Source organism: Lutra lutra, chromosome 3 (genome assembly GCF_902655055.1).
Source record: "Lutra lutra chromosome 3, mLutLut1.2, whole genome shotgun sequence".
Lineage (NCBI taxonomy): Eukaryota > Metazoa > Chordata > Mammalia > Carnivora > Mustelidae > Lutra > Lutra lutra.
The window spans coordinates 124,416,895-124,435,450 of record NC_062280.1 but is presented as its reverse complement, the minus strand read 5'-3'; the positions used below and the strand labels follow the sequence as shown (position 1 = coordinate 124,435,450).

Sequence of the window (18,556 nt, the reverse complement as noted above, 5' to 3'; positions counted from 1 at the left end):
GGCAGGCCTCCTACTTACAGGCCATTACTCAGTCCGTGGCACAGCCAGCGCTTGGAATGGTTAAGTGTCTACTGATGTTCTCTGGCCTCTTGTTTCACCGGCCTGTAAAGCTAGAATGGAAGTACCTCTGAAGAACAATCCAAGGCTTGGCTCTTTTAGTTACATCTGTTTATGAAGCCTTTCCCCAATTCTGCAGCTCCCAGAGTCATTCCTGTCCTGACAGCCTATAGTACATACTGTATACTAACATAATTTGACATTTGTTTTCCCCTCTGTAACTTTAAATTTATTTGTAGTCATTTTCTACCTGGTATCATGAAAAACCAATTTTTATTCCCTGTATACTCCTCAATTGGATCATGACTTCGCGATTCTTTCTTACCCTTTTAAATCTTTGGTAGCACTGTATATATCAAAACTTCTTTTATTTAAACTCACAAGGGAGGGGTGCCTGGGTGGCTCAGTCAGTTAAGCATCTGCCTTCTGCTTGGGTCATGATCCCAGGGTCCTGGGATTGAGCTGCACATCAGGCTCCATGCTGAGCAGGGAGTCTGCTTCTCCCTCTCTCTTCCTTTCTGCTCTCTGTCTTTCTCAAATAAATAAATAAAATCTTAAAAAAGATAAAAAAATTAACTCACAGTGGAAATAGGTTTTACAGTTAGACCTAATATACACGTACTTAATTATTGGAACAAAAGTTTTACACACCATTGTTCACTCATAAAGAGATATAGCATGACCTCTTCTGTTTTACTGAAAAAGCAAATGGTAGATCCAAATGGTAGAGACATTGATCTCACTGTCCACTAAATGCGTATTACAATTTGACAATCATGTTCTACAACTTTTCACACAGGACTGGGGAGAAAGTAGATACTCAGATACTTGGTGAATTTCATCTTTTATGAAGGACTGTTTTGAGATGATTTTTTATGATGCCTGTGAAAAAAAATTTTTTTAATACAGATTTTTGTTGTCCCTGATATGGTTTCAGGGACACAGTATCTTCCAGGAGAGCAGGTGTGGGCTTTCAACCTTCCGTTCTTTTCCATTCTCTTGGTTAAAATATTTGCTTCTTGTATCTTCTCTGTTTTGGATTTATCCTTTCACTGCTTACATTCGCTTTGTCTCTGTTGTGTTCATATCCTCATATGGGCTCTTCCTGTGCCTTTAGAATTTTTCCTAGTTTTACCAAGGTCACTTGATTGTCTCCTCTTTGGGACGCCTTTCCTGTCTGTTTTGGCAGTTCTCCTTTGGGTACTGACCTGGTGTGACCCTCCGGTGTTACACTTGGAATGATAAACACTGGATTCAAAGATACGATTTGAAACATAAGAGTGGGAAAAATGTATTTTATCATATTTGTTTTAAACAAAGTTGTCTGGGAACTAATTATTCACTGCAACTGTTTAGTATAAAAAAAGGAAGTATTCTTGATAAGTATATTTTCTAGGTAGTAGATACTCACCTTTTTACAATTTACCATTTTTTTATTTCTTGCTCAAATGTATTGTGTTGTCTTGTGTCTTTCTCATAATGGCAGAGTGGAGGGTGGTCAGAGAGGGTGTGGTTTCCGTGATTGACCATGTAAAAATTATTTAACCAGAAACAGCCTCCCCCCGGGTTCTTTTGTTTTTTCCTTTTTGCAGGTGGTATCTTCAGAATGATAGATCAAAGACAGCCTTATAGAATTTATTCTTCTTTTACTTGGATGGTTATTTTTTGGCATGAAAAAGAAACATTGTTTAGCTTTCTAAGAATTCATAGTAGGCAGGTTGAAGGAGGCACTTACTCCACGACCTGCAAATTCTTGGATTGGATGACTGAATAAATTCAGAACTTGATGTTTGGTTTTAATAGACTCTCCAAACTTTTTTCCTTAATGTCTTAATGAGATCAGAAGAACCATTAGATTCACACATTGCTAGACACATGAGGATGGGAGGTAGTGTAGATTTTGAGGTCTTACATATGAGATAACCAAGGTCCAGAGAGAGAAGCATTTTGCCTCAAGTTGTTTCAGCTAGTTAGTGACAAAGCCGGGACCAGAGAGACCCAAGTCTGTACCTTTCCTAGGTCAGTGCCATAATAGCGTACCATGGTCTTGCTGCAGCAGCTCCCCAACTGATCCAACCCATTCTTCCATGAAATATTTTCTGTAAAACAACATTTCCTATTTTTAATAAAAATGTTAGTGTGAATTTCTAGCATTATATTGACAGGAATATTGACTAAAAAATACTACCCAGGGAGCCTGGGTGGCTTAGTCAGTTAGGTGTCCAACTCTTAAGTCTCAGTTCAGGTCTTGATCTTAGGGTCATGAGTTCAAGCCCCACTTCGGGCTCCATTTAAGAAAAAGAAAAAATATTACTATTAACCTGGACTCTTAGGCCTAGCCATTGAGTTTTTTCTCTTTTCCGATTAATTATCTTATTAAGATTTTCTCTTCTTGGGAGGTAGTACAGGGATTTTCCGTAAAGCTCTGCCCCACGTGTGCATAGCCTCCCTCATTATCAGCGTCCCCCGCCAGACTGGTACTTTTTGACATAACTGATGAACTGCACTGAAACATCGTAATCACCTAAAGTCCAAGTTTATGATACTGTTTACTTTGGGTTACAGTCTAAACAAACGTATAATGACCTAGTCATCATTACAGTATTATATGGAATATTGTCAGTGCCCTAAAAATCCTCTGTGCTCTGCCTGTTCATCCATCCTTCTCCCCAGCTTCCAGTTTTTTTATTGCCTTCTATAGTTACCATTCAGTTTTTAGTTTCAATTATTGTAACCTTTATATTTAAAAGTTTGATTCAGTTCTTTTAAAAAAAGCCTGCATCGGGGCGCCTGGGTGGCTCAGTGGGTTAGGCCGCTGCCTTCGGCTCAGGTCATGATCCCAGGTCCTGGGTTCAAGCCCTGCGTCGGGCTTTCTGCTCAGTGGGGAGCCTGCTTCCTTCTCTCTCTCTGCCTGCCTCTCTGCCTGCTTGTGATTTCTCTCTGTCAAATAAATAAATAAAATCTTAAAAAAAAAAAAACCTGCATCAGCTTTGAGTCTCATCTCTGTTCTTATAATCAAGCAATTGTTATTTCTTGGCACATATTAAGCATTTGTTTTGTATCCTGTCTGAAATAGTTCTGGTATTTAGTATTTTGAGAGTCTAATTCTGCTGTCTGTGTTTCTGCTGGCTTTTATTCATAGCGCTTTATTTTCTTGTTTTGTGTATGTGTATGAGTTTTGATCGTGAATGCAGATCTCTTGCAGTTTTATTTGTGGGAATTTTTTGTGGGGTGGATTATCTTCAGCTCCCAGAGTGAACTTGTAATTCTCTTGGTTGCCAGGTGAAGAGGTCACCATCAACTCAGGGTCTCTTTGAATTACATTATCTGCTTGAGTGGTTTGGTTTAAGATCATACAGCTTGTGTGGATTTGGGTTACAGTCTTTCATGAGGGTCAACTTGGGGTTATGAATTTTTGGGAGCTATCCTCCACCCCCAGTGCCAAGCACGTGTCACGCATGTTTCCTTGCCGCCTCTTGTGGTACAGGATTATTTCTTGCTCCCCCTGACATGAAGATCAGCCCTTTTAGAATCTTAGTGTCATGCTCAGGTCTTTTGTTGGGCTTCCTGTCATCCCTGCACTCTCTTTCATTCAGCTGTCAGAAAAGAGTATAAAGGTCACTAGTGTTGACACATACCCTCACTGTAAAATTTCTCTTTGGCATTGGCCTGTCTCCCAGGGTTCTCCCATCATTTTGTTTTTTTGTTTTCTGTGGATTCCTCATTTTCTCACCAGCTCAGTAAATTACTAATTTTTTAATACTAAAATTCATCCACCTCATTGTTCTTATCAGGAGGGTCATGAATACCTCATTGCTTCTTTATGATGAATTCTGTAGTAATAGGTACTGACTCTAAAGTAATCTTTTGTGTAAGTTACAAAAATGGAGACAACAATCAGAAAAGAATGTCTTCTTCCTTTTCTGTGTGTCATGTACTCATACAATAAGAAGAATCCTGATACCTATGAAAGCTTTAGAGCAGAAATTCTAATCTGAGCATGCCAACATTTCTTTCCTTTATTCTGGGAAAGCATCACTGATGCAATAAACCACTGTTAATTGTAGTGAGATCATATTTCTCAAGTGTTGTAAGGATGGAGAATTGTTCAGAGCCATTATTATTGAATATTGACTTGTTCTAGGTTCAGTTTAAATCTTGGGGTTGCTGGTTGACCATTATTTGACACGATAGGGTTTGTCAGCCTTCAACAACATCCTCAAGGGATGACGTTGAGAACTCTTCTGAAGATACTAAAAATTCTACAGCAAACTTTTGGCTTGGTGGCTATTTCTCCCCAACTATACCAAACTCTAGTGTTGAAAACCAGTCATCAGAAACCGAATTACTTGGTCTCCTCTTTGCATTTGTAGTTAGCATTCAGCTAGAGGTAGAGATATGTACTCTGATTGTTTCTGCAGAGAAAATCTTGAGTTCATGCCGTAAGACTATCCTGCACATTCACAGAATCTGCATTATACAGCATCATTATCATGGTAAGGTATATGTTACTATGCTGTCCTTTAATTTAGAACTGTCATAAAGTAAATTCCATTCTCTCTTTGAACTTTCCATTTGGATCTGCTCCCCTTATTCCATCTGTCGCTCTGATCTTTCTCTTCTGAACTGTGTTGTTTGGCATGTATTATTGGTTGGCTTGGCCCTCCATGGAGTTTTGTGTTGGTATAGTAAATGTTCTCAGAAATGTTGGTAAAAGTGATTGGTAATGGTAGAATGTTGCTTTGGAAATTACCTAGTCTTAATTTTCTAAACAGGCTTAGCTGTAAAAACCTTAATTTGGGTAAAGGATTACTTGAATACCCAACAGATAAACTGGGGGCTGGGGTTTTTGAAAATCAGTGAGGAGATGGACCCTTTTATTTTGCAAATGAGGCTTCATAAATCCAGAAAGTTTCAATGGCTATGGTTTATGGTTGTTTCCATTTTATCACACTTAGCATCCTCTTCCCAGATCTCTGATTGGATTGTGGTTTTGCTTTATTGTCAGCCTTTCGAGAGTACAGTGACTGTACCTCTGGGCTGCTTGGTGGAATTGGCCTGAGTGAGGAAATCCATTTTTTTAATGGTAGCTACCTTATTATTATTATTATTTTTATTTATTTATTTATTATTATTATTATTATTATTATTTTTAAAGCTATCTCATTTTTCTTCTGATTTGTTTTCTTCTCTGTTGCATGGAGCAGATATTTATTAACATTACTGGCTAATGAGAGTAGCTTTCTCCCCCCACCTTGAATTTGAAGGGAAGGCAAAGAAGGGAACCAATATTTACGGGACAACTGCTTGATGCTTTTATAGAGGTTTAAATTCCTTTCATTGTAGCTATCCTCTGAAGTAGTTGGTGACATTTTCCTTTTATAGTTAAGGAAACCGAGGTGCAGAGAAGCTAATAACTTGATCCATAGTGAGACTTACCTTGAGGATGCAGGACAGCTGGAAGATTTTCTAAGCAGGCATGAAAATCTGTGATGGAGGGGCGGGAATAAGTGGATCCTCTGGCATGGTTAGAATACATGGTCTGTGGTGTGTGATTGGCATTACACTGGAGAGACAATGTTCATGTGTTACTGTGTTCATCCTAAGGGCCAGAAATGCTTTCCTGAGTTACATGTACTGACATTTTACTGTTCCACATAAAAAGATGTAACAAGATTGTATTTTGGGTAATAGAACCTTCTTTTTTTCTCCTTCTTCCCTGCCCTTCTGTTTTGTGGGGAAGGGGCTATACTTATTTGAATAAACTAGTATTAGTTCTTAGAGTAGGTGGTAAACATCTGGGCTTACTGATTTTTTCCAGCATATTTGAGGAAATTTTATGACCTGATAACTTGTGCTGGCGGGGATGGGGAGAGGGGCTTCCAACATTCGCACCAAGATTTGTTCAGTAGATCTTGTAATTGCTGAAATATTTGAATTTGATGTTGTTCTAAAACAGTGGATGGCCTGATTAGAAATAAATGGTATCTGTAAACTAGCGATTATATGAAGGTTTTGTAGAAAGCCTAAAATAAGTCCTAAGTTAAAAAAAAATAAATAAAGGCACTGTCATGTTTATATACAAGTGCTGGAGGGCTGGAAGATATTAAAGGAAATGTCTTGTTTTGGTAGAATATGACCACCAGTCCACCAGGTCCCTTTAATCAGTACTTGCAATCAGGAAGTTGAGGATGTGTCGTCTAACAGAGGTTGGGCTTCCCAAGTCCAGGAGTGGAGCTCAGTCAGGAAACAACAGGGATGGGCTTCTGGGCACAGAGGTAACGTTAACCTCGAGTCAGCGCCTCGGAGGAGGCATAGCGTGTGTGTTGTCTTGTGTGTGACTTTGCCAAGTGGTGTTCGGGTATTTTGTGAGTCATACCGTATCAGTTTTATGTAGGTGGTGGTATGTTTTCTTGGGAGTTTTCAAGTAACCATATCTAGAGTTGGGTTTTTAGCATTGCTGTCGTTTCCCTTCCAGCTATGTTTGGAGTCCGTTTAGTGGCATGTGCCACTACACAGGGACACCCTGTCCCCGACGTCCCCCCCCCCCCCCCCCCCGCCTTTCAGGGACCCCAGTGCACAGAGTTGAGTGAGTCATATTCCCGAGACTGTGACACTCAATTGTTGTCTGGGCGCAGGGCCTTTTTTTTGTTACGTTTCATTTTATTTTTCCCCTTTTTTATCCCTCACCCTCAATGCCATGTCCCAGTCCTCTTTCAGCACCCACTCAAGTATGTTTCATGTATGTTCTTCAGCCCATTTGCCATCTGCTATTTTTTTTTTAAAGATTTTATTTATTTATTTGACAGAGAGAGATCACAAGTAGACAGAGAGGTAGGCAGAGAGAGAGAGGGAAGCAGGCTCCCCGCTGAGCAGAGAGCCCGATGCGGGACTCGATCCCAGGACCCTGAGATCACGACCTGAGCCGAAGGCAGCGGCTTAACCCACTGAGCCACCCAGGCGCCCTGCTTTTTTTTATACATGTGTTAATCTCATTTTTTTCTTTAACGTTATCTTTTTGAGAAATGGTCATGCTTTTGTATGTAAATCTAGTTCCATGATTCTGACTCTGCTACGTAGTAGGATGGTTGGCAGTTGCACAGTCATCAGTGCCATTTTACATATCGTTCTTGTCGTTTGGGATCCGTTTGGGGATTTTCAGGTATATCGCTCCAAAGAATCGTTAGGTTATTGAATATCTGCATATTTGGTTTCAGCTCTCCTGTTAGAGCACATGGTACAGCAGGGGCTTTAATCCATTACCCAGAAAATAGTAACACATTACAAATAGAATTTCTTGATCCATGCTTTGGTTTCCTGAGGAAGTTCTTGCGAACTAGTTTTTAGTTATATTATTAAAATCCTTTACTCTTCACTATCATCCTTTATTTTCCAGTAATGTTAGGGAGTCAAAGGGAACATAGTTTTTAAAGGATTTCTCTGTAATGCCTATATAACTGTGAAAACTTAATGAAAATACTACAGATACTAAGATTTCTGCTTTTGTTTTTGTTTTCTTATAGGGCGCCAATGCCTCGGCATTAGAGAAAGAGATTGGTCCAGAACAGTTTCCAGTCAATGAGCACTATTTTGGATTAGTCAATGTAAGTATCTGTTTATACTTAGTCTTCACCTGTACCTTTGGAAATAGTTTTAAAAATAATGCGTGCATCTCATCATTTATTAAAGGAAAATTGTTTATTTGCATCACTAGGCTTAAGGCCAAGAAACTTGATTTGAAATTCTTTTTAATGAAAGGGAAACAAAGTTGCCCAAGGTCATAAGAGTTTTAAAATGGTTTTTAAATTTTTCCTATTTTGTGTCAGAATTTTTCATAACTTAAATTTTGTATGGCTTACACCAAATGATCTCTTGATTCTTTGAGAATCCTTTAAATGCCTAAATATAAGTGGTCCAAATGTACAGGTATAATAAACTTTTGTAAATGCCTCCCTGTGTTTGTAAAGTATTTGTCAACTTCTGGCAGTGTTTAGTATAGATACACAAGGGCAAAATACAAGTCAAGGGTACATTCCCCAGCCTTGTGGAGTTAATTCTAGTAATTATGCATTACTAAAACTTTGGAAGAACTTTTTTTTAGAATTTTTAACTCTTTTCTGAATCATCAGCACACACCACAAATCTGTGTTGTAGGGTACTATTAGGTGAGTCCGTGGTGAGTGAGTTACACATAGAGAGATAGTAATACGGGTGACAAAGAAAGTTCCATTGAACACACCTGTGTGTTACTGAACACTAGTATGTAATTGTGATGTATGAGGTGGATTTCTTTTGTGATTTGAAGCAAGCAGTTAAAGTGGTGTGGGTGTTTCTTTTTGCTTTGGGAGTCCCCTCGTGTGTGTGAAGCTTGTGACAGAATCAGCAGTCCCCACTCCACAGTGCCCCCTCCCCAGAGGAGGCTGGCCATTTTTCTGGAATCTACCCCTGTATTCTAGATCAAGTGCCTATGCTGCTATTAGAAACAGTCCATTGGGGCGCCTGGGTCATTAAGTGTCTGCCTTTGGCTCAGGTTGTGATCTCAGTGTCCTGGGATCGAGCCACGAATCGGGCACCCTGCTTGGCAGGAAGCCTGTTTCTCCTTCTCCCACTCCCCCTGCTTATGTTCCCTTTCTCACTCTCTCTGTGTCAAATAAATAAATCTTTAAAAACAAAAACAAAACAGTTCATTGACTTCCTGTTACTGTAGATAAGAAACTTTGCCCTCTTCTAGCACCATCCCTGCCCATTCTCTGGTATGGAATTCACCACTGCTTTACTTTTCCACATCCTTAATTTTCATTTATTCTTCCCCAAGTCTTCAGCAGCGCTAACAAATGCAAAAAGACTTCCTCAGTACCAGTTTGCACTGCATCAGCCCCAGAACATTGACATTGCTCTGGAGCCCTGTCATCCCACTGTGTGGCCTCTGCGTCCTTTTACCTTTACCTCAGACATCCCTTCGCTTCTCTCCTTCCCTAGATCCCCTCTTCTGCTTGGGTTTTCCCCTGCTTTGTGGAACATGTTCTGTAGTAGCTTCTTTAGGGAGTATGCACAGGAGGTGACTTTGAGATCTTGTGTATTTAAGAATGTTTTGGTTATTGTCAAAACTACATGGAGATATCCTAAGTTACAACCTTCCTTTAGAATTGTAAGGGGTTACTCTGTGGCCTTCTGGCTTCCGTTGACATCGGCAGGGCTGATGCCCTTCTGATTCTTCATCTCTTCTGTGTGTGGCTTTTGCCCCTTAGAAAGATCTTTTGGGAGGCTTTCCTTTCAGAATGTGAATGGATAGCCAGTGTTCTGAAATTTCATGATGCGTCTTTGTGTCTCCCACTGTCATTGTGGACCATTTAGACCCCTAGACCCCATGACGCAGTCCTTCGTGTCTCCCGCTCTTATTGGCTATTTATAAACCCATTTAGACATTTTTCATTTTCCTCAGTTCTAGAACATTTCTGATACCAGTACTTGGATAATTGCTTCCAATCAGTGTAATCTCTTTGTTCTTTTTTCATATACTCTTAGTTGCATATTGAAATGCAGACTGATTTTTTGTTTTTGATCATCTGATATTATTCTACATTTTGGACTATTACCCTTTTTGGTCCAGTTCATTGCACTTTTTATTTCATAGAGTGTCACCTTAATTTTTTAATCTTGTTTTATGGAGGCAATATTCTGTTATTTTCCCCAAGATATTATTTATAATTTTTGTTGGTGAGGTTTTCTTACACTTACTGGATTGTTTTGAGGTCCTCTGTCCTCCCCCCACCGTTTTAAACTCTGTCTTTTCTAATGGAAGCTTTCCTTAAATTTCATTCATACATACAAGTGAGATTCTGAAAAGCTGATTGGGACTTGGTGTACTATGGGTGGAGCTTGTCTGCTGTGGTTTCCTCTGGGGTGACCCTTGGCAGGCAGGTGTTAGAAATGGCTGCATCTCCCCACCCCCCATTCCAATGGCTGGAGCATTTCCTCTGGGGCTCCTACTTGGTGCTGAGGGACTTTCAGTTTCTGTCAGGGGTAGCTTAGTTCAGGGTTTTGTTGAGCCCTCTGTTTTCTGTTTGGTGCCTCATTGCTGTCCTCTGCTGTCCTTAAGGGCTTTTGAACCAGATTCTTCTGTGCAGCTTCTGTGGAGACTAAACCTGCAGTCGAAAGAAAGGTTAAGTGTCATCTAGGGGTCTAAATGGTCCTTTTAAAAGACTTCTGACCAGACCGTGTTTTTAGGGGAAGCTCGACGCCCCGCCCCCCTTTCCTTGGATTTTTGAGTTTTTGCTTAATATCTTCTTTTACTCTCATCTTACTGGGATTTTGGGGGAAGGTGGGGAGTTGACTATTTAATTTCCCTGGTTTAACATGATCTGGCCTCTTCTAACGTCTTAAGCATCCGTGCTTATGAGCAGAGGTGTCTGGTGATCGGAAGCCTGGTGTACATTCTGGCAGGGGCAGCAGCACCCTAGCTGCTCCACTCCCATGAACTACTTCCCTGCGGCTCCCACCGTGATTCGGGTCACGCTCTTACGTTGGTGTGTGTCTTGAATTGTAGGGATGTATTGATAGTGTTGACTGTGTTGATAGTGTCTCAGAAGAACCCATTTTCTTCAGCACAGGAATATTTTATATATTGAAGGCTGTTTTACCTTTAATCCTCTCCAGTTTAAATATTTCAGTCTCTCCGTTTTGTGTCTGACTGTAACTTTTTCTGTAGATAGACCCAGAACAACTAAAACAACATCCTTGAGAAAATTTATTATAAAATGAGTTCTGAAATTAGTCTTTTTTTTTGTTATGCTGTTTTTTTTCTCTGATATATCGCTTTGTGTCAGTTGTGTAAAAAAAAAAAAAAAGGATTTCTAAGAAGGTTTTATTTTTATTATTATTCTCCGTGGATCAGTCAATCCAAATTAAAAGGGTGGTATTTGTGCTTCTCCCTGAAACTGACTAACTGATATTGAGTAACACCTAAGAGAAGCAGGAGGGAGTGAAGTTAGTAAGAGATCTTTAGAGGAAGCTTTGTCTTTTTTCACTTCCAGAGACTCATCTAATGGGCAGAAATGTAGTTTCTTTTTTTTTTTTTAAGATTTTATTTATTTATTTGACAGACAGAGAGATCACAAGTAGGCAGAGAGTCAGGCAGAGAGAGAGGAGGAAGCAGGCTCCCTGCTGAGCAGAGAGCCCCATGTGGGGCTCGATCCCAGGACCCTGGGATCATGACCTGAGCCGAAGGTAGAGGCTTTAACCCACTGAGCCACCCAGGTGCCCCAGAAATGTAGTTTCTGATCTCTGTGCCTAGTTATTATGAAAAATTGGGATCTCTGAGGTAGCCAGCGCTCCAACTATGAAAGATTGATGAACGCCTGAATTATATTGAGAAATTAATTGGTGGTCAGAGTAGATGCAGCAGAACTAGTATAGTGTTTAACTCTGTGATTTAAACTTTCAGGCTACTTTGTGACTGTCTTCTATACTGTTAACTTTATTCTATAGGTCCTGTTTTGCAGCTCTTAAAATATCATCACTTTTTTTCTGTTTCCCCCCCGCCTTCTTCCTTTTTAAAAAATTTTTTGGAGTTAATCACACTATAGTAGTCCCTTAAAAATGAAGGGTTGAGCTTTGTGGGGGGAGGGTAGGGGAGGGTAGCTTATTTAATTCAGAGGTAACATTGTGACTTTTTTCCCCCTCTCTGTGCCTGTCTACCAGGTAGTTAGTGTTGAAACAACACTGGAATGTAACTGCTTTAAGGAACTCTGGTTTATCTTTTCCAACAATCAAATTTTGTTAAAATGAGGGACACATATATTTTCTTTCTTTTATCAGTATGTTCTTAGCTAAGTATGCATTTCCAAGGTTCATTTTAATTGCTTCTAACAAAAAGCTTACACCGAGAAGGGTTTCTATCAGAACTGCCTGTTTGGAGCCTTTTTGTGACTGGCAAGTGGCACAATCATTCACTACCATTTGCCTTTGGGAAATAGTACATGTATTTGGGCACTTAGAAAATCAGAATTTTTTTTTTTTAATGGACAGAAGAAAAATAATCACAGTTTAATTAACTGGCAGAAAATTCAACATAGGGGTTACTTTCAACATTGTTACTATAACCTATTTTCCATTACTTTCAGTTGCAGTTATCTTTTTTTGGAAGAATATTTTCACAGATGATCGCTTTTATGGCAGTTCACTCTTAATATTCTGATGTCTGTCACTATACTTGCATAATACATTGAGTGAGGATTTCCTGTTGGTTTAATTCTTGTGAATGCTTTAATATTTCTGATGTTATTAGAAAGCAGGAGGAATACTACTGTGGTGTGGGGGTTCAGAAACTATCTTGAGTAGGCAAGGTAGCCTTTTGAAAGCTTTCTGTTGCAGCGGAATATCCTGCTTAAATGTCACCTTTATAGGGTCAGCTAACTTCTTTGAAAATGAATTGTTTTGATCCGATGAACCAGATTGCCTTTTTCCCCTTCTATCTTTTAGCTAGTGAATACTTCTTTTTGTATGTAGATAGAAAAGGGGTGATTTCAGTTAGCAGTATCTCTTTTCTACTTTTGTACAGTCTGCCTTTTTAAATAGCCTTTTCTCATTGTTTTATGATATGGTTCTGTATTAATTTTCTAATACAGTAGGAGCCAACAGACATGTCACCTCAGCACATCTATTTGTGAGGCTACAGTGGAATGTGCTTTTCCCTAAGATCTTTGTTATGAAATAACAGTTGAGTTCCTAGACCATCTTACAAAAAGCTTTTTACACCTGAATTGCTAGTGGTCATTGGTTCGAATTCTGGGTCCAGGGGACAGGAGCATTGTGAAGAACAGCGACAAATAAAAACGAAACTTTCTTTCCATTCGTGGGTTATAAAAGGACATCCTCGAGAATAAAGTTGATTACTCAAATGTCTCTTGGTTCTGTTTTTGTTTGAATTGATTGATTGTCATTTAGTTTCTCTCCACCTGATGGCCATAGGCTACTTGAGGGTTAGATTATCAGAGATCCCAGAGAATGTTTATATTAGATCTGAGAGAACATCTCTGTCCCAAGTCCTCTGCTGAGATTGGATCAAGTGTCCAGCCCTGTGGCAGGGTTTGTGAATGGTTTGTGATTGACAACCTTACAGAATTTATGTAGAGAAGTTACTTTTTGTAAGGAAGGGTGGGACAGCAGAGTTAAGGGGTATGGGGTGAGGAATGGATGTCCACTAGCATATGGAAGGACACTTTTAGATCTGGTCCACTTGGCTGTGGTGAGACTGGTGAGTAGGGGAATGTTGGGTATAGTGTTAAAAAACAGGGCCACCTAAACAAACTGTAGTAGGGGAAAAGGGTCTTTCCTGAGAAGGGGATGTTCACAGGATAGGCATCGTCATCGCCACCCTCCAGCACGGGGGACAGTGGAGCATTTAAACATTTTAAAACTTTTTTTTTTTTAGGCGATACTGTTAACATAATGGTGGTAAACACCAGTAGTCTCCAAATGATATATGTGAGATGAACGATTGGGCTGTGGGAAGAAATACAGAATCACTAATGTTTATTTTTATCTAAAAATGAGAGCTAAGTCTTACTAATTCTTGTTTTTAAAGATTCTTTTATTCATTTTATAGAGAGAGTGTGTGCACCCAAATGGGGCTAGAGGAGGGTGGGTGGGGCAGAGGGAGAGGGAGAGTCTCAAGCAGACTTCCCGCTGATTGTGGAGCCCGCAGAGGGTGGAGTCCGGAGGGTGGAGTCCGGAGGGTGGAGTCAGATGTGGGGCTCCATCCCAGGACTCTGAGATCTTGACTTGAGCTGAAATCAAGAGTCAGATGCCCAATTGACTGAGCCACCCAGGGGCCCCAGCCTTATTAATTCTTATTAAATGTTTGATACTAATATCCATACTCTATCCATGTGTGAAGTGGTCCTATGTTACTTCAGGTTCCATAGCACCAAAGAGTTGACAGTGTAACTGTCTCTTATTTATGTGTTTATAAACTTACAATTTCAAGGTAGATTTAGAGGTGATACAATTTAATTTCTGTTAATCTAATTTTTCAAAATGGTCGAATGACTTAAAAAGATAGTTTCAAAAATAACAGTGCAGTGATGAAGGCCTGGGAACTGTTGTTAGTGCTGCATGTGGATTATTAGTTTAGTTCTTTCCAAGATTTTAGAAGGTGGGCCCCGTGTTACAAACCCCATTTATAGACGAGGACGCGGATCAGCAGAGTGGTGTGGCAGTTTCCAGAGGTCAGAGAGCAGAAGCATACTTGGACCTAGACAGTTCGCTTTCAGAGCCTGTTAGCTTCGATGCTGAGCAGTGCTGCTCGCAAGGCAGATGATTACTCCAGTGAATGCAAACAAATTTGGTAGCTAGCATGGAGAATTTAATTTAGAAAATACAGTAAGGCCGCAAAGGACACTTTCCCCTTTGGAAATGTCAGTGCATCTGTGTATCTTTGATTGCCATTAAAGCCACTTATGGAAATAACTGAACATAAACTCAGACCTGCAATCGAATATTAAAATCTATAACCCACAGTTTATCACAAGGTGTACTCTGTTTCATTGCTCTCACTTAAATATTAATAATTTTTAATGAAAACAAAATTAATGTAAGTAAGATAAAAATTTTACATATTTACTTTGTCTCAGTCACATTTGTTATACAGTTGACTGTTGAACAACACAGGTTTGAGTTGTCTAGGTCCATCTATGTGCAGTTTGCTTTTTTTTTTTTGGTACACAGTATAGTATTGTATTTTCTTTTATGATTTTCTTGATAGCATTTTCTTTTCTCTAGCTTACTTTATATATAATACAGGTAACATACAAAATATGTGTTAATTGTTATAGCTGAGGCTTCTGGTAAGCAATAGTCTGTTATTAGTGAAGTTTTTGGGAAGTTGAAAGTTACACAGAGATTTTTGGCTATGTGAAGGGTTAGCACCCTTAACTCCCGCACTGTTGAAAGGCTAACTGTATGTAATGCATATTTTTATGTATATAAATTTACATTTTATAAAAGTGTACTTTCATATATATGATGAACCATATAATTTTTATTTGTATTTATTAGGGATGTGTGCTCAAGATAATCTTAGTGATGGGGCTATGATAAAGATTTGTGGAGGGGGCATTTATCTTAAAACTAGGAGCAAAAGGCAGTAGAGGATGTCATTGTGTACAGTAAACAACTGAAAAAAATCAATGCTCAGACCTTGAGGAGAGTGGCAGCTTTTTAAAATTTGTTTCCCTTTATTTTAAACCTGGTTATACCTTTGATCTTCAAAACAAGCTGAGAAGACATAGGGTAGGTTTCAACCCTTAAAGCAATGTCTTTTTTGGAAATCGAGCATTCAGAAACAGGAGTGTGGGGGAAGTCATCGCAGACAATCTTTTGCATGAAAGCTACACCCTAGAGAGATACATTTTTAGGTTTTAGGAACTTGGAAGAAAGTTTCTGTCAGGGAAGCTGAAGAAAAATTTTCAGAATTATGAATAAGATCAAAAGTTACTGCTTGGTCTGGAGAAATTGTAGTAGTTTCAAACTTTGATTTTCTTTAATGGATTGATGAAGATCAGTGCAAGACCATAAGAGAAGACCTCAGAGAACTGATTGTAACGTTACTCATTGCCTTATGTTCAGAAGATGAGCAGGAGTCTACCTTCCAGCATTCTGTACAAAATAATAGACTCCCTCTGGTTCCTTAGCTTATCATTCCATTTGCTGCTTTTTTTATAATTTGGTCAACCTTTATTAAAAATTTTTCTAATATACTGTGAGGCGCTGTCTTTTGTTTTTACCTGCTCTGTGGAAGTCATTCGAATCCCTGTTGCTTATTCTATAACAGAAGTGTCCAGTGATGGAGAGTGACTCTTCTCTCCAATGGCAGAGGCATAGCTTATTGGTCATTAGCTTCATTAGACAGTGATGCAAATACTAGTATTTTTCAGACTAATTGGTACTGAATAATTGGTAAATTAATCTCAGTAATATTGTAGATTCTACTGTAGGTGTACTTAGCCCCCGGATAGGATTTATTAAAGTATATCCAGAGTTACATTTATCAGTAGTATCAATGCATCATCTCCTTTTCATCTACTTCTTTTAGCATTTACCTAAAAAGCCTTTAAAGCACTTGTTTTTATGGAAACCACTTCTTGGCTCTGAAGTGACTCCAATAGGAATGTAAAAATCATATATTCTCACTGGGCCTCATGTTCTGTTCTTTTTTTGTGGTATTGTTTAACTCATTTCTCTGTTCCTTAAATATCTTGTAAATTGGTAGATAGACATGTGATTGAAATTTAGTAGTTTAAAAAAAATGTAGTACTTTTGTTTTTTAAGACAAGAATTCTTCATAAGAGTTGCTACATATTTCTGCAAGAGACAAAAGTTTGGCAGTTCATTTTTAATGATGTTGTAGTGCACTGGGGCTTCAGATCATTTTTAAAGTTCTCATCAGCCATTAATGCTTTTGGTATCCATTGATAATTATTTCCTACTCCATTATTTGTAGTCATTTCTTCTGAATTTATTAGCTGGATTTATTCTGTAAGCTGGAACTTCTTTATCAACTCTTCAGTTCCCTGTGAAATATTGTTCTTACAAGAAAGACAAGATAAGGGAGCATCTGGGTGGCTCATTTGGTTAAGCGACTGCCTTGGGCTCAGGTCGTGATTCTGGAGTCCCAGGATCTAGTCCCACATCGGGCTCCCCACTGAGTGGGGAGCCTGCTTCTCCCTCTAACCCTCCCCCTTCTCATGCTCTCTCTCAAATAAATAAATAAAATCTTAAAAAAAAAAAAAAAAGACAAGGGCTACCTGGGTAGCTCAGTCAATTAAGCATTCAATTCTGGATTTTGCCTCAGGTCATGATCTTAGGATCCTGCGATCAAGCCCCTTGCCTGGCTCCATGCTGGGTGTGGAGTCTCCTTGGGATTCTCTCTCTCCCTCTGCCCCTACTCTCTACCCCTGTGCTCATGTGCTAGCTCTTGGTGGGGGAGAGGGGACAAGATAAAACTTTGATGTTCTCCTTTTATATATTAGTTTACAGCATCCATGGAGTCTAATGAAAGGTTTTATAAAATATCATTATTAATTCATAAATATTTATATGATTAATGTGCTTTTTATCAATTGTAGTATTTCTTTTTGATGAAATTTGGCTCTTGAATCTGTGCAAAAAGATATTCCAGCCTGATCTACATTTGTATATTTCCTGCCCCAGACCTAGTGTAGCCATATCTGTAAGACATTCTAGTTCTTTTTTGTGGGAAAAAGGTTTTTAAAGACTACAGTCTGTGTGCCAGGGAAACTTGTTGCTGCTAGGCCTTTCAGTGGATGGAAGTTGAAAACACACACACAGACAGACATGAGTTTATACTAATACTTTAAATTCCAATTTAAGGGGCGCCTGGGTGGCTCAGTGGGTTTAAGCCTCTGCCTTCGGCTCAGGTCATGATCTCAGGGTCCTGGGATCAAGCCCTGCATTGGGCTCTCTGTTCAGTGGGGAGCCTGCTTCCCTCTCCCCTTCTGCCTGCCTCTCTGTCTACTCGTGATCACTCTTTCTGTCAAATAAATAAATAAAATCTTAAAAAAAGAGAGAAAGAAATTCCAGTTTGTTTATAGGGCTTTTATTCTTATCTTTATTATTGTATCTTTTTTCCTTTGCATTAACAATTTTGGTTCCTAAGGATATTAATGTAATCTTTTGCTTGCTTTGTCCTATAGAAATCCATAGTAGTTTCAAAATAACAATGTTAATAGATTAGTTCTAACAATGTGATTACTGAATGCATTTAAGATTTCTTCTTTTTGGGCACATGAGTGGCTCAGTGGGTTAAGCCTTTGCCTTTTGCTGTGGTCATGATAGCGTCCTGGAATTGAGCCCCACATCAGGCTCTCTGCTCAGCAGGGAGCCTGCTTCCTCCTTTCTCTCTGCCTGCCTCTCTGCCTACTTGTGATTTCTGTCAAATAAATAAAATCTTAAAAAAAAAAGAAATTATTAAAAAAAAGATTTCTTCTTTTTATTCTTAGACTATTTCAATACGTATAGTAAAAATTCCATGTTTTAAAGTTGCTCGAACTAATTTTTTGTGTAGTTCTCCCACGGACTGGATAAACATTTAGGTTTCACTGATCTCTGTTTCCTTTCAGCTTTAGGAATTTCTTTTTTTTCCTCTGAGATATTTTCAATTTAATTTAGTTTTAAAAAAATCGGTGCAAAGCAAATATTTTTAAAAAGCTACTTTGATTCCTCTCTACTCTTTCCTGTTTCTCTATAACCATTTTTATTTTTAATTTATCCTTCCTGGTTTTTAAATATAAGCAAATGTACATGTCTGTGGATGTGTTTGACATTACCCTTTAAAAAAATACTTATTTTTAGAGAGAAAGTGTGTGTGCAAGTTGGGGGTGGGTACGGGCAGTGGGAGAGAGAATCTCCAGCAGACTCTGTGCTGGGCACAGAACCTGAATTGGGGCTCGATACCATGATGAGATCGGCTCCTGAGCAG

At 39.0% G+C, this 18,556-nt stretch overlaps 1 protein-coding gene across 3 annotated transcripts in view; it reads left to right on the top strand.

Moving 5' to 3' along the window:
- The window catches only part of USP12 (ubiquitin specific peptidase 12), a 102,332-nt gene that overhangs the window by 46,760 nt on the left and 37,016 nt on the right, over positions 1-18,556 (top strand). For 2 of the 3 annotated variants that reach the window (XM_047722989.1, XM_047722992.1), the window contains exon 2: positions 7,581-7,661. In XM_047722989.1, the coding sequence (XP_047578945.1) occupies positions 7,581-7,661 (81 nt within the window). Of the gene's footprint in view, positions 1-4,478; positions 4,554-7,580; positions 7,662-18,556 lie in introns of all 3 variants that reach the window. The other variant, XM_047722991.1, reaches the window with a different exon arrangement.